The sequence below is a fragment of the Nipponia nippon genome, unplaced genomic scaffold (genome assembly GCF_047370975.1).
Source record: "Nipponia nippon isolate SJK-2023a ecotype South Korea unplaced genomic scaffold, ASM4737097v1 scaffold_1, whole genome shotgun sequence".
Lineage (NCBI taxonomy): Eukaryota > Metazoa > Chordata > Aves > Pelecaniformes > Threskiornithidae > Nipponia > Nipponia nippon.
In genome coordinates, this window is record NW_028262290.1 from 9,069,740 (window position 1) to 9,094,332 (window position 24,593).

Consider the following 24,593-nt stretch of genomic DNA (forward strand, 5'->3'; position numbering starts at 1 on the left):
TCATCAACTGTTTCCACGGAGTACACCTAATTGCATCTGTTTGCTTCCTACATCCCTTTTACATTTACCCTGTCTGACCAATCATTTATAAGTCACATCATCTTGCATTTCTTTACACATGTACAGATATTATTTTATAATTTATAATATTTCCATATATATCCTTTGAGATTGACCTGTCTAACTGATAGAGGTCTGATTTATATGTATTCATATTTTTGTTCCCATGAAAACAAAAGAAAAATAATTAATCATGCACTCCCCATGCTTAGGTATCACCACTGAAAAGACTACTTTCTTTTCAACACCAACCAGTGGTAACCTGATACTTTGATTAATAGGAAACTAATGCTGAAAGCATCTAATGATGCAAATCTCTAGGCAAGCTTAATTTTATATCAACAAAAGCAGAAAAAAGTAATTCCTACACAGTCTGTAAGAAAGGAATAGAAAATGATTATTCACTGTCTGCTTCTTTTCAATCCATGAGCCATTCATTTTTAATGATTTTAAATTCTCTACATTTAAAACTTGGAAGAAAAAAAAACCCAAAAAAAACCAAGACAAGACAAAAAAGCCAGGAATAGAAACACAGCTGAAACTATTCGTTTCTTCCATTGCCAAGACCAAATAGTACAATTGTAAAGTAAGGGTAGGCTCAGAAACTAGTGAATCGAAATGTACAGATAGCGGAATAAAAATCTGCATCTTCGTGGACAGGTAGCCCTGTCTCAGGCAATGAGCAATTGAAAGCACACATCCTGTAGTAGATATCCATATGCCTGCCTTAATGAATTACTGAGATATCATAGAGACCAGTTTAAGCACCAGAATAGAACATAAAGGAGACCAGATTATTAATAACCTTGCAGATCTTACGGATACCCACATCACAATAGCCATTCCTGTAAGTGCCCTTTCAGTAGGACAGCCAAGAACAAAATGGCTCCAGAAACTACAACCTTCCACCTATAACCATAGCTTCAGAAGATCAGGCCAAGCCACACCAGTGAAGCAACAGAGGAAAAACTTTCCCTGTGTTAGTTTTTAGGTTTTTTTTAGTTTGTTCTGCACACCACAACCAGTTCCCAGGGTTCTTAATCCAGCAATAAACCCACTCTACCCTGTTAAAAAGGAAACCTCATTTCAAGGGCTTGCTGCATGCCTTGTGAGACCTCTCTAGAGGAAGTGAAATCAATGAAAATGTTTTAGCCACACAATGTGCCTCACTACCAGTATACTAAACAACAAGACTGAGGAGGGAAATATAACCAGTTCCTTTTGCCCTGGCAAAAACCACAGCCAGGTTGTGAAATGTACCACACAGGGGAACAGATGCATGCACGGACGTTCATGGTAGTTAGACCAAAAGACACATGTCTGCCAGGAATCTTTTCCACTGCCTTTTTGCAGGAAAAGATCACGTTACTGAGGACCACAGGAGAATGAAAAGAAACCAGTGTTCAGAAGGAAGCAAATAAGGACATACATATGCATTTCTGTTATTACTAAACTGGAGAAGAACAACAGTGCTAAATTTAAGCATGAAAATCATCCTGTTTTATATGACTTTGTGGACTCTTAAAAGAATCAGGCCTAAAAACATAACTGTCTTCTCCATACTCTTGCCGTCCATATCACTGGCAATTCACCTGAACTTTTCTGCATGCAAAGCGAGAGGTGAAGGCACTAGTAAGAATGTGCATTGCTTTTGCAACATGAATGGGTGACAGCAAATTATATTAAACACCCTTTATACTTAGAAGAATAAGAGCTCTTTGCTTGCAAAAGCCCTGTCAATGAGAGACCAAAACAACTGCAGAACTAACAAAAACAAACAAACAAAAAAAAGGAAATTGTTTTCACTGCCCTTCATCCCCGAAAATCTCCATTTAACTCCTTCATTTCTAGTTTTGCAATCTATAACAAGTCAACATGAGAGGATTCAGCACTTTGCTTAGTTGGACAATGAAACTGATATTGCTCACACAATCATAACTTTTGCTTGTAACTTCAGGACCGTCTAACAGTCCTGCTGCAAATGTCCCCACAGTCCTAAGGGTGAGCTCCTGCCAAGGCAGGAAACTGATGGCAAAACTTCCAAAGGACCTGGATTTGTCCAAGTCTTTCAGTAAGAATGGAAACATCCTTGGAATATCATTAAGGATTTAGTTTAAGTCTTGAGAAAAAGCCTTATAGTATTTGACCCAGCTTGATAACCTTCATTGAAAATCCCCAGTGGCTACTGGTCATGTAGAGAAGGAGCCAGAGGTACTCCACCAACCTGTGGTGGACCAAAGAATAGATCTTGCAGTGGGAGCATTGCTCACCAGAATGGGTATGACTGACAATCCATGCTGACAGGGAGCCTGGTACAAACATACCCCACCTCATGACCCCCACATGGACTAAAGGGGACATAGAGGAGACAGGAGTGTGACACTGAAAGAACTTTTAGGGCTTCCCATGAATGTGGTTCTTAGCTTGCTTCAATGACTCTTGCAAAGAGCTTTTCCTACTTGCTCCAGTTCCCTCTGAAGCAATAGGATTTTCCCAAATGCACACCAAGGATTCCCAAAGGGGAAGAGGCCAGAAAAGACTGCACTTTTCCCTGGCTGCAGCTCCACATTACAGAGAAGGAGGGGGCCCCTGAACACTCCCTACTCGTAATGAACCACCTCTATCTGAAGGTTTGCAGGAATACAAATTTGGTACATTCGGCTCATACACTGACTCTTTGGGACATGGGAGCAGATCCCTAGGAAAAAGAGGCTGGAGAATTTTCCTGATCCCTAAATTATGGACCATCATATAAATACTGCTATACAATATTCAGCCCAGCTAGCAGTTTCCACTTAGGAAGAAACCTAGGTGAGATTCACAGGGCTGAACGAGGTTAGTGGGTAATGCGTGGGCAGTGCTGCGTAATGGAAGCTTGCACAGCACGTATCCACACTGCATTTGGCTCTAGCCAAAATGGTATCACTTTCATAAGCATCTGGTTTGCACTGATGAAAACAGTGGTTCTTTCCCCAGGTACAACTATTACCAACTTCATATCTAAATGAGTAAGGAGTTCGTAGTGCCAGCTCTCTAATTACTGAATGAAAAACAGGCTTTGCCGGGAGCAAGCTTTGAACAAAACCATAAAACAAAGAAGGGAAACAATAACCAATAGCTGCAGCTATAACCCCAAACTAGGCAAAATCCACCCAGCATCACTAGCAGTAAATACTCAAAAGAATCATGATGCAAAGTATGTAGGTCTGGTATTTGCAAAAATGGCAAATATAACCTCCTAAAGGTTATAAAGGTACTAAAATGTCCACTAGAGAGATCAAGGATTGCCACTGGACCAATGGAGCCAGAACTCCACTTGCAATTGTTGCATTTTCTCTCCATGGCTCTCTACCTTAAGTTCCCGTGTACCAGCCAGAATTGAAAGATGGTATAAAGAAAATTGTTCCTTACTTGCTTTAACAGGCAAATCTAATAAAAGGCAAAATGAAAAAAACAATCCCAAAGACCAGATGGCACTATCACAAAGGTTTAGGGAGATGTGAATGTGCATTTTCATGTGCATGTGCCTCTTTGCACAAGATAAAATCCTTTATGTAATGGGAATTTGTATAATTTTTAATGGCAATTGACATTAGGAGGCAGTAGGAGAGCAGAAGCGTCCTTTACACTACTGTATGGGGAAGGGAGGCAAGCACAGAACATGCGAATGTGCAGTCACGTCCAGGACAGTAAAAGGGGCTAACAGAATTCTAATTAAACATGCCAAGTCCTTCAGAAGAGAAGTCAGGCTGAATTACCTGGTGGAACCACCCATCTTGCTATACTCTCCATACTTCCATGGCCTTCTTACCATTAACCTGCAGTTATCCCTCTCTGTCTCTCCCTAACTCTGACACAGGCACAACAGAGCATTAGAAAACTTTCATGGATGGAACAGCTGGAAATCAGAGATGTTGAAAACCATATCCACAATGACAGGTCACTGAAATTAGCAGGAATTTTAATGCCTAACCTATCTTTGTGTGTGCCTGCAAAACTCAATATCCACAGCTTCATCTGCGAACAGAAGTCTAGCCAGTGCATTGATATAGACGCTTGGTTTTTTTTTTTTTCTTGTCACTTTGCCTCCAGCCTCTCCCATTTCTCTTCAGATCAAGTCCCCACCATTTCTTGGCCATTTTTTCCCCCCAAAAATAATCAATGAAAGATACAGGTTCCTCAAATTAAAAAAATAACTTACCTTTTTTAAAAAATAATTTTATAAAAATAGAAACAGAAGTGTTACAGAATGCAATTTAGCCCATAGCTGTGTTTGTTCTAGAAATCCATGACTTACCAGTACTAAAGAAGCCAAAAACACCAACTCGGTAGTTTGCCGTCACAACAATGACATTACTGATGGCAGCTAGGTATGATCCATCTATGGTTGTCTTTCCCGCCTCAGCATTGTAACTCCCTCCATTGTGGAAGAACAGCAACACTGACATGTTTTTGACCTGCCATGACAACCACCAGGTTAATATTCCTTGTAGCCAACTGCTTTTGTAGATCACCAATGAGAACACAAGCATCTTTCCCATTAACATTATCTAAGCCATTCATAGCTCTTTAACAGTGACCATAATGAGGGGATATCTGGCCATCTGTCTGAAATTCTAGGGCTAAATTGTCCACAATGACCTATATACCATTAAAGAGGACACTATGTCCAGTATAAAGAAGATTTAATGGCACCACTGTGTTCTACCAGCCAACAACTCTACCAGGTTAGCTCAAGGCACTCATCCTGAGGACTTGGTCATTGAGCATGTGGTGGGCTCATCTTTGCCGTAACGTGTCTGCTTTATACAAACACACAGGACAAGTTGAAACAAGTGGGAAACAGGAGAAGGAAAAGGCCTGTTGGGTTGCTTCATCTTGAGCAGGACTAACTCAACAGCTGTGCAGGGCTGCTTCCTACTCTCAAGCTTTCAGCACTTAAACACTGCCTAGTCTCAAAAATCTCATTTGGCAAGAGCTCCTCGTTGCTCCTTCCATCCCCATGCAGGTTTTCCCCTACTAGATATATAGAGGGGTCCTGCAGAGAGGACTTTGTCTCTGCATAGGAGAGACTCACCTCTCATGAAGCACAGAGGGTGTCTGCCCCGAGAAAGCCCAGCAGGACTGCTGGGATGGGCAGGAGCTATGATAGGCTGCTGCCTACGTTAGCATTCCTTGCAGAGTCACCCGATTTCACTCAGAAACAGAGGCTTTTTCCCAAAGCAGCAGTCCATGTGTGGACTCTCTGCACACGCAGCAGGGCTGTAGCCTGGCTGCTGCTGCATGAGCAGCACAAAAGCAGAACTGCCCCAGGAGACCTCAGCATTTACCAGCAGATTACAGCTCTGTCAAGATGTCACTCAGAAGAAATATGACTGAAACATAGGGAGGGGTTTTGTTTAGATTTTTGCTTTCTTTTTTTTTCCTTCCCACTGCAAAAAAGCAGAATAACCTGTTCCAATGCTAAAAAAAGTTTTTTCGAAGTATAACCTCAATTTTCCATTCAGCACTTTCATCCCCTGTTGCCCGCTTTGGGACTATCCCGAAGGAGGCTTCTCTCTCCTCTGCTCAGCAGCGGGTCACGCACACCCACCCACTTTCTGCTCTGGCAGCTGCTGGTGTTTTTCAAAGAAGGGCTAGTGGCCCCTGCAGCAGCATCAAAGTACATCTGAGGTTTGTTTTTCCCTGAAGCTAGAGGGCATTGGGCTCTGTTGCTGTTATTTTCTGAATGGAGCTTAGCTAAACACAGAAGTCCCATCTGCTCTGGCAAAGGACATCTGCAGCAAAAATGCAACTGGCCGTACAGGAGAAGCAGCAGAGAGGTGATGGTTGCAGCCTCTTGCAAAATTACAGGATAGGCAGCAAAATCCCCTTAGCTGCCCTTAATTTGTCATGATTATGTGCACTCCTCACTTACCTATCTAGAGAACCACTTCAGAGGCTTCTTGTGAACACAACAATGTTACCAAGAAAACCCCAGAAACTGCAAGCACTGAAACATGCTGCTCTCTCTCAGGAACTTCTGCTCCTGAATAGAAATTGCCTAATTCACAGTGCTTTGTCCCTGGTTCCCATTTCTGCACTGCATGCAGCACAGACAGAGAGATGGGGCAAAGAAAAAAATGAAAGAATCTGTTTTCACATGAAAATTCATTCTAAAATACAACCACATTGAGCCATGTCAGATAAAATGTTTTTAAACATGTTGAGTCTGCTCCATCCCCTCAGCTCAGCATGGTTAAGCCTGAGGTTCCAACTAGGCATTTCCCATGTGTCCACAGCCTGCATAGCACCATGACATCCAGCTGCCCTGTAACTTGTATATTACATCATACTGAGCAACTTTACCCAATGCTCTAGTGACGAAAAGCTTAAGAAAGGCATAGGTGGAAGATGAAAGTAAAAAATGGCAAAATAAACCCTGATGCAACAGATATGGAGCAATTTGGGGGAAGATTTAGCACCAGGGCTGTGCCAAGTGTCTGGAGGTAGCATCCCCATTTCTAGTCTGCATCAAGCAATGACAGATCCTTCTCCTATGTAAAGGTAAACTATCATGAAAAATAATCTGGGGTTTAATTCCAAGGGATTTCAATCCCAGACCTCATGGATTTGGGCATTTTAGATGAAGGCTGTTTAATGCAATTGCCTTCCCATTTCTTGTTAGCCATTTTAACAGCATAGCACAATTATTTTCATGCTGTTATTGAACTATGCCTCACAATATGAGATATTTTATACCACCTGTGTATCTATATATATATTTGGTAGCCAATTAATTTTTTACTGTACATTAGCTGCTGGATAATTTATTTTGAATATAAGTGAATTTCCCCCAAGCCTTGTTCTCAACCAAATACTGCAATTAAATCTGTGATGCAGAAGAAATGCAAGACCTTAACTAAAGCCTGCTGGAGCCAGTCTCTTCACCCACCACCAGTTGGTACCAGGCTGAAATGCAGCACCACCAGCGTCAATGCCAGGCTGCAGTGGGGCACACGTGGGGCAATGCTGGGCAGAGTGGGGCCAGCACAGTCCTCGCAGACAGGTCACGGCTGCCACATGGCAACTGCCCAGTGCAGGGTTTTGCTCCATCCTTAGCAACAAAACACAGACAGCCACGGTTTGAGGTGTAAAATCTGTGGAAAGACTTCCAGCAGGGACATGGTCAGATGGCTCCCCGGCCTAGCTAGTGGGGGGATGTCTTTTGGGGAGCCCAGCAGCTCCACCGTGGTCTCACGCCTGTAGGGGCTTAGGTCCCATGTGCAAACCCTCAAGGGGGAAAGAAGTTCAGCATCCACCAGGAAGCTGCAAGTCAGCTGGAAGTCTGAAAGGCCTTATGATATTCAGAACCATCATCTTCTCTATTCGTCTGTTAAACACTTAATGAGCTACTTGGCAGGAATAGATTTAAACTCTACTGAGCCAGGCAACCTCAAGTGTTTTTACTACTGTATAATATTGCTCTGTAAAGAATTGAGACCAGCAGGGATGATGCGATAAGGATGGGAATAACACATGCAGGGGATGGGAGAAGAGGAGAGAAGGTACACTTTCTATTCTTATTTAGTGGAGTTTCAACTCTTGATCTTACATTCGAACCTTTTGCAAATCAAGCTGAAGCACAGCTTTGCTTTGCTAGTGTGACAGGTGGTGATGGTTATAGGTGGAAAAAGTCTCTCAGAAGTGCCAGTTTTATTTGGAGGGTTATGTGGTACATGTAGCTATGGAAGCAAAATGAAGTGATGTCATTCACCTTCTTCACTGCTTGACACTTAAAGAGTCCTTCAGTGACAGGCAGCAGTCCCTGCACCGTGCTCTTGTTCAGGCTCAAAATGCTCCTGAACGACCTCTGCATTCGCTGCTCTCCAGGAGGTTTTATATTCAGTATTTACTAGCTAATTTAACTTTCCATGGGCTGAAAACTTATAACTATAACTCTGTGTGTGAGTAAAAAATAGAGCTTGCCACAAAAAGAAACAGGAAAATGCCATGCCTTCTGCTCCCAGCTACTTCTGCAAAAACAGAAGTTTTGGTTCTCTCTTGGGCTACACTCACACATGTGAAACTGATTGACTTGACCGGTCCTACTTCTACCTTACACATCTACAAAAGACAGGATGGATTCAGTTCTCAGTACCACTAAGGAGAAAAGACAAGCCAGTTTAGTCTATCAGATGGTGGAAAATACAATGCTTGCAAATAAGCTATCTTGAAAGCAGCACTTAGGCAGAGATGGCAAGCTGCCTGGGACAGTGACCTGATGTTTTCAATAAGCGATGACCGCACTCAAAGCAGTATGACAGTCTGGTGCTGCAGGGAGAAAACAGGCTGCTGGTCTTTCTTGTGATTAAAAGGACCTGCAAGAGACTGTGTGCTGCTGTCGGACAGCTAGACCAGCTATTTCCAGATGTGCAGCATGACAGACTCATAGATTTCTTTTATAACCAGTACAGTGGAAAGAAAAACTCTGTTCCTGTGCTCTGGGATTAACATGTTATTCAGCATCTTTATCCCCAGCCCCCCAGGGATTTGGCCAGTCATCTGAGTTTGGCTTTAACTTGAAGCTTCATTTTATATCTGTTGAGAATGAGAAATTCAAGAACTTTCAAATAACAATTTCTCAGATTGTACCATTTGCCCCGTCATCTTTAAAATATCTATTTTTATGCTCTGCGAGCTGGGCACAAATCTAGCATTGCTTGCTACCCTCATTCCTCAACAGAGCTCCCACGGATGTCAACAGGGGAACAGTAAAGATGAAGGTGAAAAAACCCCGTCTGCTGCTGCTCGAATGGTGGTGTTGATGTGACGTGTTGTAATGCATTATCATCTCTTGGACAAACGGTCTAATTTCAGGGACATTGCCACTTCTGTCCTTAATTTCTCTTCCTTTGCTGCTACCTTCTTCTTGTGCTTTGTTTCCCTCTTGGTATCTCGCTAATTTCTTTTTAATTTGCTACCCTCCTAGTTACCCAAACATGGCTCACTGAAAGCCTGTAGGGAATACTCTTGCACCAGTAAAAACAAACGTGCCTAATTTAACCTTGCAGGGCTTTGTGAACACCACATGAAAAACAATCATTCATGCCAATTAAAACGACTTTGAAAAGGGACAGTGCTCAGCTACAAAAAACTTCGACTCATCTCCTACTTACAGTGGTGGCAGGAACAAAGACGTTCAGGTACAGGCAGTCTTCACTGACAGAGTATGACGGGGCCTCTCCATCTCCTGGCTGCCAACAAGCTGCCCTAGAGACACAGATTGAGAAAATTACAATAAAAAGACTTGTACTCTTTTTCCACTGCTGCTATTTCCTTATATTTTGATGCATTAAGTTTATGAAATCTTTAAATCTGTAGATCTCAATCACGTTTAAAAGTATGCCCACCTATACCTTAGTGGGTTTGTATACACACATACAAATGAAAAAAACACATTGTATTTTCATGTCTAGAATCCTTCCCTCAGAAAACCAGCCTCATTTTAAAAAGATTAGAACTTGAAAATAAGCCTTCAGAAAACTCACGCTTTACATAAACTGCACAAAATTAGCAGCAGATGTAAGAGGAGCGGGACTGGGGGTCTCAGGCATAGGTGTCCCCCTGCTATTGCCTGCACACCTATGTAATCCACTCTTTTGCTGAAATGTCAGTTATTTATTTTAATTTCTAATAGTCTGTGGGCTCCATTTATTTGTATTTATTTTCATTTCTAATGGTCTGTGGGAAAATATGGTAAGTTTAAAATTTTAACACATTTTTAAAATCTGTTTGCTCTAATCATTGTAGCAGACCATTAGCAGTGCCCAGCAATGTTAAAAGTAACCTTTCAATAGGAATTCAGCCAGTCAGCCACGTACAGAAAATAATTTTCTGGCCATCATCTGTATGAGATTTATATGCTCGAGCTCTCTCCACAACAAGAATCAAGTGGATGACTTTTGCAGTTCAGATATTAGATATTCTGAAGCCAGTTCCTTCTACTTCACAGACATATTTATATCACGTAATGAGTTATGGAAAAGCATCACAAGTTATTGGGGAAGAAGCCAAAAGAATCTATGGAAAAGACAGTAATATCTCAGAGAATTATTTCTAAATTATCATTTTTAATGCCTTTGTAAAATTTTACACTGAAGGTGTGAAAAAATTAATAGAAAACTACATGGAAAAGGACCAGCTTTAATGCAATTCTACAACATCTTTCCATAAGGGAGGTTCCTAGGATGGTGATATCATTCAATAGTTTTCACATTGATGTGGAGAAGCATATCATCTCCAACCAAAACTACTAAAGCTATTTTAGGCAGACAAAATACAAATTCCCAGGTAGGAACCCTGCCAGGACAACAGGTCTGACACTTTTAATCGTATAGCTTTCCACAGGGCATCAGGAATCATCACCCGTGCTCATGGCTATTTTGGGGGGTTTTTTTAGCAGCTCATCAAGATTCCCAGCACCTCCAGCTCCCAGGATCTCCTCACGCCGGGACCGACTCCGGGGAAAGGCTGCCACCTGCTGAGGCAAGTCCACAGCTCCTCCAGCAGCTGGAGACTCCAACAGCTGGACAGGTTTTTTTTGGTTGGTTTTGGTTTTTTTTTTAAAGTCTCTTATCAGGTCCAAGCTGATAAATAAACATTTCTCTTCTGTCAGTAATGTCACTGTGCTAATATTTTTCTTATATGCAAAAATATGCAAATATTGTGCAACACCAATATCTCTAGGACTCTATCCTAAAAAATACAGATGTCAACACTTTCTATACACACACAGAGTGAGGTCCCTCTGATTCTCCAAGCGCGCCTTCATGGTGCAAAGTTCAAAGAATTTTTTTTTAACTTTAAATGAATAACAGAAGATTATAGAAGTTCCTCATTGGCCTAAGAAAGCACTGAGAATTCAAAAGATGGGAGCAGGTTAATTAAGGTCCCTAAATTGCTTCAAAAATCTCAGCCAGGCTGCTCATTGCAACACCAGATCTTCAAAGAGAGACCACAGAGGCAGATGGCTCTTACTAAAGTTCTAGCAGACACCACACTGTGGCTGCAAACACAAAGAGCTGATGGTGTGCGTGTTAACCTAACATCACCGTGCACCTGAGGAAACAAAAAGCCACTTCTCACCAGATCCCTCCAACGTATGTGAGGCTGCGTGGCTACTGTGGTTATGCTCTTAATACCTCCACAACTCAGGTGCAACCTGAAGGATGAGACCACCAAAGGCCAGATGCTCTTTCAACTCCTCAAGATAACCCTGCATCTCTTTTCACTGGTTTCGTCACAGGCTTTGCTAGAAACCTCTGGAGACAAATTCTGAGTAATGGAGGGACCATACAGCTTTCACACAGCTGACAGGCCTCTAAATCTGCATCCTCAGGGTGTATTTCCACCAAAGCAGGCGGTGATTAATGTCAGACCTGCAGGGTGCCATCGTCCAGCTCACTTGCATAATCTATCATTTTCTTAACCATGTAAGCCCTTGGCCAGATCAGCTAGCTCAAGTAGTGTGTCACTAACCACGAGGACCACTCCCAGTGCTAGGAATTGAACAGGACTGCATGGCCATCCATGGCTGGAAGGATAACACAGGATCCCAATAGACCTCAGGTCCGTATTAGTTGCCTTGGAAGCTCTTGGGTCGCTAAACTTCAGCTCTCAGCCCTGATTTCTTCAACTCCCTCTACAGAAAGTTCACCAAGTCCTTCCACCAGACTCTCTCCTTTTGACTGTTCTGCACCTTCAATCTCCTGTTTCATGTTTCTATCATTTTTTTTTTTTCTTTGAAGCTCCTCATGTCTGCCATGAAACAGTCTGCTTTTTATTGATAGGAATGTGACCGGGTACCAGCTCTCGTGTATCATATTCCTGTGTCCATGTGCAGCATGGCTTACTCACTTACAATGGGTCTTGTGTGCTCTGTAGTTTGCTTTCTATTATGTGGAGCAGGGATGCACTGTGAGAAAGACCCTGTAAAAAACACTCCACTTTCGTATCTTGTTTTTTGTCATTGCTGCATTTCTATTTGCTGTGGGTTTTTTTTAAAAGAAATCCACTGTCCTAACATGTTCCACAGCACAGACATACTAAGTAGTGTCACCCAAACCCTCTTTTCTTTAAGAAATACACATTCACAATTTGTCATTTTGGTTCCCCAATGCAACAAAATTAAGACGCATATCGTAAGACTAAACGAAACACAAACATGCACGCAAAGGCTGTGTCTACAGAGTGCCTCCAACCTAAACTCACCGAACAGTGATGCCTGTACAGACCTGGAGATCCAGGGCCAGCCAACGGGAAACATTAGATACAGGGACTTAAGAGAAATTTAGCCCATCTGCTAATACAGTTCCTAGCACTCATTTCCTCTTAAGGCATTACCTAAAATGTTTATAACTTCTGTACTTCTGTCTAAGCCATTTAGCAAGTATTTGCTTTTTAATAGTTTTTGGACAGAAAAGACTCTCTGGGTCCTTCAGCCTGATCTCCTAGACACTACCAGGCAGAGAATTTCTGTATGAGGCCCACAGCTTCTGGTTACATCAGTGTTAAAGCGCCCCTGTTTGATTAAATACTCTACAAATTTATGGCTCAGCGGGAACAAAATGTATTTGTATAAGTGTTATAAATACCTGTATAAATACACAGAAAGAAAATGGATTGACAGCAGACAGTCAATGGGGAGTTATGCATAGACTCAAGTACTGGAATCTGCCTTTTTTCTTGAGGTGCTTGCACGCATTCACATATAGACAGAGAAATTATTCTTTTTGCTAAACAAAGTCCCAAACTCGTATTAATCTGTACCCTATAGGTTCTTTTGTAAGAAAGGACATGAATATCATGGTCATCACTCCAGCTACTTTCATATACCTGGACAGAACAAGCATGTCTGCAGATGATCAAAGAGTTTTCTTACCGAGCCACAGTAGCATTCCAGGTTTCCACCCAAGCAAATGGCTCTGGAGGACTGAAGCGCCTCTCTGCAAGGGGAGGTGCAGCATACGGGATCCCCAGGAACTGGCTGATATTTCTCCACTCCAAGCCAACGTGGATCACCTGGGATTTGCCCATCAGATCTCCATGGGATGGGATGTACACAGATGGGGTTAAATCCAATTCAGAAATGGGCAGGAATAAATCTGTTGGGGGGGAACAGAGGAAAAATAATTTGCTTTTTCAAGTTAGTACCATTTCAGAAATGAAAATTAATTCCATTTCCCTTAATTTTAAATTGTTAAGTGTCTAATTCACTTCTTTAAATGAAACATAGATAAATTTGTGTTATTCTCTCCCTATAAAATACTTCATGCTATGCTAGATGTTAGCTGCTGGATACGAACATTTAACTTTCCAAACCCTTAATGAAACATTTCTTCCAGATCAGACATCACATTAGAATATAAATCTGAGCATTTCTACAAAAAGGGAGAGAGATTTTCAGCTCTAAAAAGGACAATGTTAAACCTTTAAACATTTATAGCAAGTCAGAGAGAGGAAAGATAACCACACAGCTCATTGGTTTGGGCTCTCAGCAGGAAAGACTTGCACTTCATAGAATCATGGAATTGTTTAGGTTGGAAAAGACACTTAAGATCATCAAGTCCAACCTTCAGTCCCCTTTCCAATAGCTGTTTCACCATGCGAGACAGAAGAGCTTCGACAGAAGGCAATGAGCACAACCCATGTCCAAATTCTCTGCAGTCCTGTGTAGGGACTGCTGTTCTTGAAGCGGGAATCACCAGTGCAAGTGCTCACTTTAAGTCAGGCACATGTGTGCCTTCTACATGCCAGAGAAGGGAATGCAAGAGTGTAGGGTACCAGAGGGCCTTCATCACCATCTCTTGCCTTACACTCTATTGTGAATACTGCCATTTTCTTCCACAGAACTTATGACATTATCTACATTTTAGATCAAACATAATTGCTATCTGAATTTATTTTTTGCTTGCAGAAAATTATGAAATATTAGGGGGTTATAGTTTGATCCAAATTTTTTTTCTTTTTTATATAAGGATTATCTGAATCATTGGCTATCTATCCAAAGAAGAGGTTTCTTAGTAATGCCTTACTTTCAGAGCTAAGTGATACCTCGTACTATTTCTCTCCTAAAACAATGTATTTGATAGGCAGCAACCAAATTCTAACTCACATGACTAAAACCAAAATTGTACATAAATATGCAAACACACAAGTCTAGCTTTTATGTCTCAGTCTGTGATTTTGCTTCACTTGACAATGATAAACCCCTTTTTCGCTCATTGAGTTTGAATCTAGAAGGTTCTCATTGATTTGACAATTCTTCACAGAAATTTCAGTGAAGAGAAAAGGAAATATTTCTTCCTTTCCCCCTTACTGTTACCTGTTTTCTAATTACCTCTAATAAAAGAAATAATCAGTATTACATGAAAAGAAAGCAGTGTCTTTTAAAATCAAGGGAAAAAAACAACAAAACTTACAGTTACAAGTAAGTACATAGCCAAACAATAGAATTTTTACCAGTCTACACAACTTCTATTTCTCTCTTAAATCATTTTCACTTCTTTAAAATATTAGTTCATCTTGGTTTAGGGGTTTTTGCTTGTTTGTGTTTGGTTTTGTTTGTTTGTTTGTTTTGTCCAGAGATGGTCCTTAAGATTTTCAATTGACAGTGGGTTTTCAACACGCCTTGTGTTATTCTCAGAGTTTAAAAGGAAGAACATACAGAAACATCTGCAGATGAAAAGGAAGGAGCTGGACTTTCATTGCTGGTTTTTTGTTTGTTTTTACCATTCTGCACTTTCCAAAACATCTTTCATAGACTAGACTTCCTTTATTATACCTGCTTCAACACTAGATGGTAATGCTAGGATTTCATGCATTTTTGTAAAAAGTATCTGGGGACATTTTCCCATCCCGCTTGGCTGTAACTCCACTAAAACAGCAATGGGCAATTGCCTAGGGGACATCCATGTTGCTTTATGTCTAGTGAGGATTTCCTTACTCTTCCACTCACAAGAATTGTGCACAGGCCACCACAGTTGAGTTCCTTCCTCCACACCCTTAACCTGCTCTTACCTTGTCTCCTATAGATATATGTAGCTGGCTCTTTGAGTAAAACCCGGCAGCTGTGCCCTTGCAGGCCATGTGTGCATATCTGCGTATCAGGGTAAAAAAGGCATCTCACTGCTGAAGGCTGGATTTCCAGTGTAACCACTGTACAGGACTGGTTCTTTGAACAAGCTGTGAGGTAAAACGTGAAGAAAAGAGCAGGTAAAAATATATTCTCAAAGTATTTTTTATGACATTGTTATAAGATGCTTAAAATAAAGGCTTTACAACAGGCCAAGAAACAAGGATGTGAAGTAGCTCTAAGGCACAATAATGGAACGTAAATGTCCTCAGATTCCCAGAACATTCTCCAAAATAGCCAAAGGACAAAAGGTTATATTGGCTTTAAAAAGGAGCAATACAGCAAGAGAACTGGTATCACAGGTTTTACAAGAAAAACATTTTCTAATAAAGTGCTGAGGACCTCAGCTGAATTCAAACACTCCCCAGGGAGCCCCAGGGAAAGATTTCCGAATAAGAAAAGTGATCCTCTCACTCATCCCAGTTTGTACTCAGAGGTGGGTATTCAACACTTTTCCTTTAGAAAGGTTCCTTTGAACAGTTACAGGAAAAGAAAAAAACAATAAATTACACTGCTCACCCTCATAAGGTGAGGACCATCTACTGCAAAAAGTGGGACCATTCCAAGGATCATCTTCTGCAGCAGGTGGGAACTTTTCCTTATTTCTACCACTCTGCGGCATCGAGGATTTGCCAGTCATGTGAAGTTAAAGACTCTTTGCTGTCTAGTCAAGCTATTGATCAAAGCAATTCCCTTTGTTGTTACTACAGCCCAACCCCTGCTTCATCCCAGCTCTCAGTTAACCTGCCCTCACGCACCACAGCTGCAGGTTACTTTAGATAATGGTAGGTGGCTCTACCATCTGCCTCACTCAATGAGCTTCCCTTAACTGTTCTTTACAAAATAACGACATCATCCCTTTAATTATTCACTACAATATTCTCCAAGTTGTACAATGACTGGAGAAGCAAGAGATCTCTGCATCCAAGAGGTGTCAAAATTATGTAATCGCTGTATGGCATTTTTTGTCTATTTTATCTTTCATTAGATAAACTATTTCAGATCCCTTCTCTCAAATTCAGAAACATTGGGGTAGTCTTTAAAAATAAGTAAAATCAGTGTATCTATGTTAGAAGGAGGAGGGGGAAGCTGTTCTTGATTTTTCAGGCTCACTAGCCAGCATTTTCTGTAAAGCTATGAATAGCTATTTCTTACCGGATAGACACAAGTCTCTGGCAGTGGAGAAGTCATTGGATATATCTCTACTAACTTGCACAACTTCAAAGTTTGAGATGGATGAATCCATGAGGACAGAGGATACATTTAAGGGTTGCCATATATCCGAATACTCTGTAAAATGAACCATACAAAAATAATATAAGCAGAAGAACCAGTAAAAACTTCAGAGGAAAATAATATAGAAGTAAAAGCACTGGGGAGTTCCCCAATGAAAGACTTTCACCTTCCTTTGGATCAGCTGGGAATAAATGAAATATAATGTTCAAAGGTCTCTGATTGACTAGAGGGTCCAGTCCCATCTTCAGAGGTCATGTACAACTAGGTTTACAAATGTATTCAGTTAATAAAGAGATACATTGGGAGCAGCTCTATCCAGGTTTGCATGTAAATCCAACGGATTTAAATAAAAGTTTTCTGAACAGGCCTAACTACATTAAAAGACATGGCTCATAATGCTTCCACATGAGCTCCTGAGCAGGTATAGACACTAATTCCTTGGAAAGCAAGTAGAGGATCCTGAATGTGACCGAGCACTCCCAGAACCTCCAGCAGACATCCACATCTGTATCTAAAACAGGAGCTGGTTTCCTAAGGTAGGCTTCACCTCAGTCACCTGAAAGGTAGATGTCTACATCCGAGTTAATTACACTAGACTCCTTGTACTATCAGGAGGAACAACCAGTTTTACTATACAATATCTCCATCCTGCTTTAGATGTCTGCTTTAGGATAACACAAATCACCCCCAGGAATCCACTGATTACATGTGCCAGGTGTCCATGTTGTCTGCATAGGGAACCTCATGTGAGTAGCTGAAATGGTGATCTCTCTGTCGACTGTGTACATCTACACACAGAGAGCAAGTCCCGACCTTACAGACTAAGTGAAAATGAGACAACGGTTTTTGCAAATGTTATTTGTCTTCACTTCCCTTACAAGCAATCGACCAAACTCCCACAGAAGCACATGCAATTTTCACAGATTTACAGAATTTTTTTTTAAGGGTCACAAGGACTATTTTGATCATTTTAATTTGATTTCCTAGACAGAATTACATGAAATTCTATGAACTGTTCTAATGTCATTTAACTGCTACATAATTAAGATTTAATTCTATTTCATATGTATATATACACAAATATGTATATATGTATACATACACATGTGAATTTACATATATACAGACAAGTTTATTCACGTATATACACGTACACATGCATATACATGTGGGAGCGTATATATACACATACATACTGACTCTAGTATTCATCAAAAATTATTCTTCTGTCTCACAGTGGCTTTAAAAAAATGCCACAAACATTCTTTTCTCAAACACAAACAGACAAAAATATCTGCAGGCTCTCAATTTTGTACACTGAAAGCAAAAAAGAAGACTTGGGAAAGAATGGGCCTTTAATTAGTTTAGTTCCTTTCAACAGTTCAATATATTTTAAAAGCAAAAGGGCCCTGCTGTGGCCACTGAGTCCTAAACAGGAGGTTGGTGTTACCCTCTCTATGTAATTGTAGGGCAAGGACAGAGCTGAGTCAGCTGTTGCCTTGCTATTCCTGGTGAGCAGATATTGCCCTGCTGCTTGAGTTCATTTACCACACAGATGCAAAAGTTGTGACTGTTCAATCCATCAAAGATTTCTTTTAGTCTTCTGAGAAATGGGTGACTTGCAAGGATGGCCAAAGTTTCCTTCCTTCCCCTCCTCACAGAAAGACAGCTGTGACCATACCACTCAACATTAAATCTGAAGCTGAGATCTGGGGTTCATACAACCAGGGCTGTGGCATGCCCTCCCTGCAACTTGGAAATCCTGGTGTTGACATACTTGTTCAGTTGATGAGAACCCAAGACCCAAAACAGACCACAGACTAGCCTGGTTGTGTCGATCCTTGAGCAAATAGGCAGGGAATAACAATGACTAAATTAGATTTCAAAATTATTGTATTCCAAATAATTAATAACAACACAGGGTAACTGCTACAACCCAGGGCTCTATGTTGATGCTAAATGTCTTTGCTTTTGCAAGGTAAATCCTTCCCAAGGAAGTGTAAACCTCAAGCATGGGTGAGGAACCGACCTACTGTACTCCATATACCTTCCCACACAGCCCAGCCCTAGTTCACATCTGTGAACTAGTGGCAAAAAAGCAGCACTGGGTCACATGGGCCCTTTCCAGCCACTTCAAAATCATTCTATTCCTTTTACATTTGGGAGCAATTCTTTTAAGAGATAGAGGCTGAAAGTCTCCAGCTAAGTAGAAATGAAAGTTAATTTGGTATTGCACTATTATACGTTAAAGACCACAAGCTTACTTGGTATCACAGAGTAGCAAAGTCATCATCAGCACTGTATTCAGAGGGAGTCAACTAGCGAGCAATGACCCTGCAATCACAGCTTGAGTGGTGCAACAGACCCACTGCACTTAATTTTTTCTTCCCCTTAAGTACTGACTATTCAATTATTTTAGAGGAACAGGGTGATTTTAGTCATTTGGAAATTACTACATTTCATATTGACAATGGTTTCTCTATTTTAAAACTGTCTAATATGACCTGTTCCATGACCCATGTTAGAAAATTTCAGCCTCTACATCTAAGGTGACAGTTTGCGGCATTTATTTAGAAAGATACTTAAAAATAGAAATCAACTGTGTAAGTGATGGAGAATTAGCCATTATATCCTCTCCAAAGATTATCTGCCTGTACTACTAGATCCCCCAGGTCTTACTTTTCCAGATTATATCTTGTCAGTTTATGTTTTCAATTATTTCTAATTTTTTTTTCCTGAAAACATGAACAAGAACAGATTTATTTTTTTTTTTAAATCAAAATGACTTAAACTTTGTTTTTACATAAGAGCAATGTTGCCATCTTGCACTGTGTACAGTACTAATAACTGAGGTCCTACTACTGGAATAAGTAATCTCTCTAGGTTCAGAAATAACGCTTCAAATTACTAGCTATGGTTCTTTCAAAAAAGAGCCTTGTCTGAATTCCATTGTAAGTCAACAAGTCTGGGTGTATCAGTGGTTTTGGAAAATATTTCACCAGCCTGACTCTCTTCCCATAGCTTCCCTGACCCACCGAGTGACCTCAGGCAAGTCTCATAATCCTCATATGCCTCCTTTTGCCCACAGGTCAAACATTCAGAAACATTCTTGCTAAGCTAAATTCTACTCTCTCAGGAAGGAAATTCAAAACAATTCCACAAAAGCAAAATAAATTCCTTGGATTTAAACCTCTGACACTTGAATTTTGCCTCCTGTATCTATTTCCCTGAGGTTTACTACCTTACCATTATTAAAATTTTTTGAAGGTGCTCAAATGAAGGTTGTGAGCGCACACTGCCATTGTTAGGTGCATGTAATGTGTTCTACATTTGATCACAAGCTAAACTTCCTATTTCTAGATTAAAAGATTTTTATTTTATCCCTTTATGTGGGGTAGAGTCAAGTTAATAACATTCATTTTAAATACATATAAGACACAATGGGCACTTTGCAGCCCATGCTAGGCACACAAGAGTGACCACTCATGATGCAAACATCTATAGTTCATACATTCATACCTAAAACACATTTTATTTTGCTTATTCTTCACCCCAAATCTCACAGAAGTGACTCTTGCAACCTTCCACTACCCACATGGGGTTGTTTTGGGGGTTGGTTTGGAGTTTGTGGGTTTTTTTTCATTCTCAGTCCTGGATGAAGCATTCATAATCTCAGATCAGATTTATGTACTGAGACTTCCAGTGTTTTCCCTTTCCGATCTTCTGCCCAGCTCACCCCAGATGCAGATAAATGCAGAAACACTAATGCTTATTTTAATGACAGAAAATAGCCCTTTAACCCAGCTCCTTCCATGGCACCACTGTGGACATTGCCAGCCAGCCATTAGCTGAGAAAGAGATTTTGGCTATTAGTTGTTTCCTTCTTCCCTTCTCCTGGCAGCAGGTCCAGAAATGCCTGCAGCCACACACACCCACTTCATTACGTGGGCAAAACAGAACTTTCCACGGCTGATCTAAACTTACTTCGCCTAGAAACTGCTCTCACAAGGCACACAGCTACAAACTGGCACTGCTTTACTGAAAATGCATAGTGCACCTGATGGGCTGGAAGACATTTCTGGTTTATATATAGGTTAAGCTCTGACCTTCCAAACCACATTTTGGCAAATGTTTTGATTGGATAATTACAGCACTCTGAATCCAGCCAGCCCTGTAACTTTTATTGCAAAATTATAGATGTCCCATACAGAGAGTATCCTGCTTCCAGATGTTCTTGTTTGGGTAGGCAAGGTTTAAGACTGGATTTGCAAAAGGACTCACACTGGCCTTACTCTGTTCCCACTCAAGTCATAGGATCACAAGACTGGAATAGATTTCCTGGGGGCACAGAGTTCAACCTCCCACTTTCACAGGCAGTGGCACTATAAAATCCTTTTCATAAAATCAACAAAAGTTTCATCACTGGCTTCATTGGAAGGAAAGAGAGGTCAGTTCTGAGTTTGCTGGAAAATTTGACCTTTGATATAAGGAAACAGAGATACAGAAGTGCAACAAAATAACAAGTTAAATTTAGAAGAAAATTCTTGAAGTTGAGGAGGTATATATAATCAGACGAGGTTAACATGAGATTAAGGAGGTACATAAATCAGATGTCTGGGTCTAGTATGCCTAATTTATGTTTGAAAGACAAATTGTGATCTTAATTCTGAAATTTGTGAGCTATATTTAATAGTCCTGACTCAAGCCAAAAACATGTTTACAGACTGAACTCAGTGCTTTATATTCCTAGCGTTCAGAGGTTTTTTCCAATGAAGACTGCTAACCTGTTTGTATACCAACAATCTCCAAAACCAGCAAATCACCAACTCAGAGTGGACCTGCAGAAAATATACTTTTTCAAAAATATAGCTGCTTCTCATTTTTGTCCATCCACTGAGATCTGAATAATTCAAAATAAGTTATTTTCTTAAAACTGCTGCATAATAACTATAATCACACCTCAGACAAACGTCACAAACTAACAAATGTGTTATTTATGGCCTTCAGCAGTGAGCCAACTTGCTATGCTCATGTTAAATGCAAACTTTCTGCCTCCTTCAGTAGTGCAAATTATAGTAAATGGCATAGTAACAGAATACTAAAAAATGTACCAGATATTTATCCAGGTTTTAAATAAGCTGTTTTCAAAAAGCTAAAATCCTCATGTTTACAAACAGAATAAAAATTGAACTTAAGACCAATAATAGAGTAATTCTATACCAGAGGTCCAATATGCTGTATGGAGGCATGGTAGATCAGTTCCTGAGGATGGATAAAAAAGGCTGTCTTTGTTTCACACCAAAGATCTCTCTGACATACGCTCAGCATTGTGGGAAAGCAGGAAGACAAATGATACTATTAATCATCAAAGTCAGCTACATCAGCACCTGTACTACCATCAGCATCTCTGTTGAGAATGGAAATATTCCATGTGCTAAGATAGCCCAATGGGAAATTTATTCCCACGTCGGAAAATCCCATAGTCACTACTCAGCCCTGCATCGAGGGAACAGCTATAAATCATTAGGGGATCACAGGAGGCAGAAACAGGAAGGGCCTAAAGATCATTACATCCATATGCCTTGGTGGTTTCTCAATGATTTACTTGATTTGGATGGAGTGGGCATGAAGCCCATATGATCTGTATACGCTCTGCAGTCCCATGCAGAGATCCTCATTTAAAGGCCATTGTCATGCTAGCAGTTGCCAAATCTAAATCATATTTAAAACTGAGGAACCTGAAGAAACAAATGTTCATTAAAATTTGGATAATTACTGTATACAATTCATAAATCTCACGACAAAGTACAAAAACAGAAGTTATACATCAGTGTCACTCCTCCCTTCCACATGCAAGGGAATATTTGCAGGCTCTCCAGTTTGCTTGTAGCACAAGTATTCCTTCTAAAAAGCCAGGTAATATGTTTCATAGATTGTTTTGCTTCTTTCAGTCTTAATTGGAAAGACATAAAAACTTCCACAGCTCAAACCTCTGTGCATAAACCCTTTGAATAACAGCATTATACAATCATAAAATATCAATACCTAATTTCTCATAAAAAAATTTCTTATCTGCCTGTATCTTACAGCTGGCTGCAGAAAGTTCCATCTCAAACCTAATTATGAGACCTGACTATTTTCTCTTTTACGTAACATTCCTCCCTATTCACACAACTCAGCGGAGTTGTTATTTAAATACTAGCATAAGTAAACCAAGGCTGCAGCATGACATATTAGCATTTTCAGCACAGGCAGTCTTAAAATAACAGCTGTCCTCCCATCGTTAAAGGTCACAGATCATACCTGAAACTCGCCACAGACGGTTCCATACTCAGTGTCATCACAGCACATTAACTTCTTCAGGGGAAAAAATGCTCCAAACATAACAAGTTGGACTTTCCCAGTCTGTTCAGGCTATCTATTTCTCAAGCATTATTTCTCAGATAACAGAAACTACGTGGAAGTCACAACCGACCAGCAGGAGCATGCTCTGCTCCATATGATAGAAGTACAAATAAAAGTATTCATTTAGTTAAAGACAAAAAACACACATTCAGTTAAACACACTACAGATTAGTGATGAAGATGACTTGGAGAGTTTAATCTTGTATCACAAAGGGTATTGGAAGAATAAAAATAGGCAAAAGACGTTGAAGCAACGGCAAAGCAACAAGAATTCAGGTAAAAGTCGCTAAGGACAGCGTGCAGCTCACCTCCCTCCTGCCAGACAACAGTGACCTGCTGGCACTATGGAGCACTTAATTCCCCTTATTTGCAGACTAATGAGGCATGTAATGAGTGTTAGAAATGCTTAGCAGTGCTGCTTGTAGGGAGAGTAACCTGGGGAAAGCAAACGGGAACCTCAGGCTGTCAAAAGAAATCACAGGGATACAATGGGATGCTGGATGAACGATCTGGTACCAGGCAATCAACAGGGAGGACCTCATGCCTTCCCTCTTGCTGTGTCTCTCCTGAGACATGGGGAAGGGTTTTGGGGTTTTTTTAATTTTCCTGGTGGCTGCAGGCTGCTCTATGACTGCGCATGAAAGGAAGCTGCTACTGAAAATTATTTTTGCCATTGTAGATTCAAAACACTAGAGGTTTTATGAAGATTTCTGCTTATGAACGTCTTCAAAAGCCCAGGTTGGGAAAAAGAAGGAAAACAAATACATGGTTTTGCTTAATTTATTTAGGGAGAGCTTCAGTGAAAGAAGCTCCAATAAATTATTTGGGTAAGACAAAAGCATTTGGTCTCAAATTTTCATCTTTTAAACCTATAATGACTGCAATAGAACTCCCCTTTGTGTACAGTGGGACTAACAGGGCTGGACAGTACCTCTTGCAGCTCCTTGGCTCAAGGATTTCTGCCTTCAGGCAGATATTAGGATAAGTTAAATCATTCTATCTGTCCTTTGCTCACTTTGGGCAGTTAAAGATTGTACGTGCAAGATTTAAAACAAAACAAAACAAAACAAAACACAACCAGTGACATTCTGAGTTTAAATAACATAGAAACTGAGACACATTAAGTCCTGGTGACAATTCAAAGAAAGACAATCTAGCACTGGGAGAGCTGGCTTCACTGTAGAACAGACACAGAAAATGGTTTTGGGGCCATAAAATTTTCTTTTAAAGAGTGTTCTCCAGCTTATTCATGGGGAAAATGGAAAATCTTGACAGGTTTGTTTGTGTTTTGTTTTGTTTTTAATTAAAGAATAACACTTCGACATCTCCACAGCAGAAGGATTCCACTGGTTCTTCAGAGATGCTCAAATCTGAAGTGACATCCTTCCACAGCGGTAGAAATGGAGAAGCTGGTATTTAACAATCTGGCCTCCTGCAGTATGTCCCAGATTCCTCAAAATGCACCTTCTTACAACTATATAAATCAGCTAATGTAAGATGTTACCTCAGCTTGCAAATCTTGCTCTCCTGACCACCTAAGGAAAGACAGCAAAGGAGCCAATAGTTCTATTAGTTTGAACCAACAGTTTGTCATCTGCAAATTCACTGCAAGTGCACTCTGTCCCATTGTTCAGGTCATTATTCAAGACATTAAACAGTATTAGCCCCAGTATCAGCTCTGGGGGTACACCAGTGACTGGCTTCCAGCTAGATTACA

The 24,593-nt window shown here is 40.5% G+C and overlaps 1 protein-coding gene across 1 annotated transcript in view; it reads right to left on the bottom strand.

Annotated features, from left to right (window-relative positions):
• The window catches only part of TG (thyroglobulin), a 158,754-nt gene that overhangs the window by 68,289 nt on the left and 65,872 nt on the right, over positions 1 to 24,593 (bottom strand). Inside the window, exons 36-40 of the mRNA XM_087733838.1 lie at positions 16,391 to 16,525; positions 15,121 to 15,285; positions 12,983 to 13,205; positions 9,219 to 9,312; positions 4,358 to 4,517 (exon numbers count right to left, since the gene is read on the bottom strand). Coding sequence (XP_087589964.1) covers positions 4,358 to 4,517; positions 9,219 to 9,312; positions 12,983 to 13,205; positions 15,121 to 15,285; positions 16,391 to 16,525 — 777 coding nt within the window. The remainder of the gene's footprint in view (positions 1 to 4,357; positions 4,518 to 9,218; positions 9,313 to 12,982; positions 13,206 to 15,120; positions 15,286 to 16,390; positions 16,526 to 24,593) is intronic.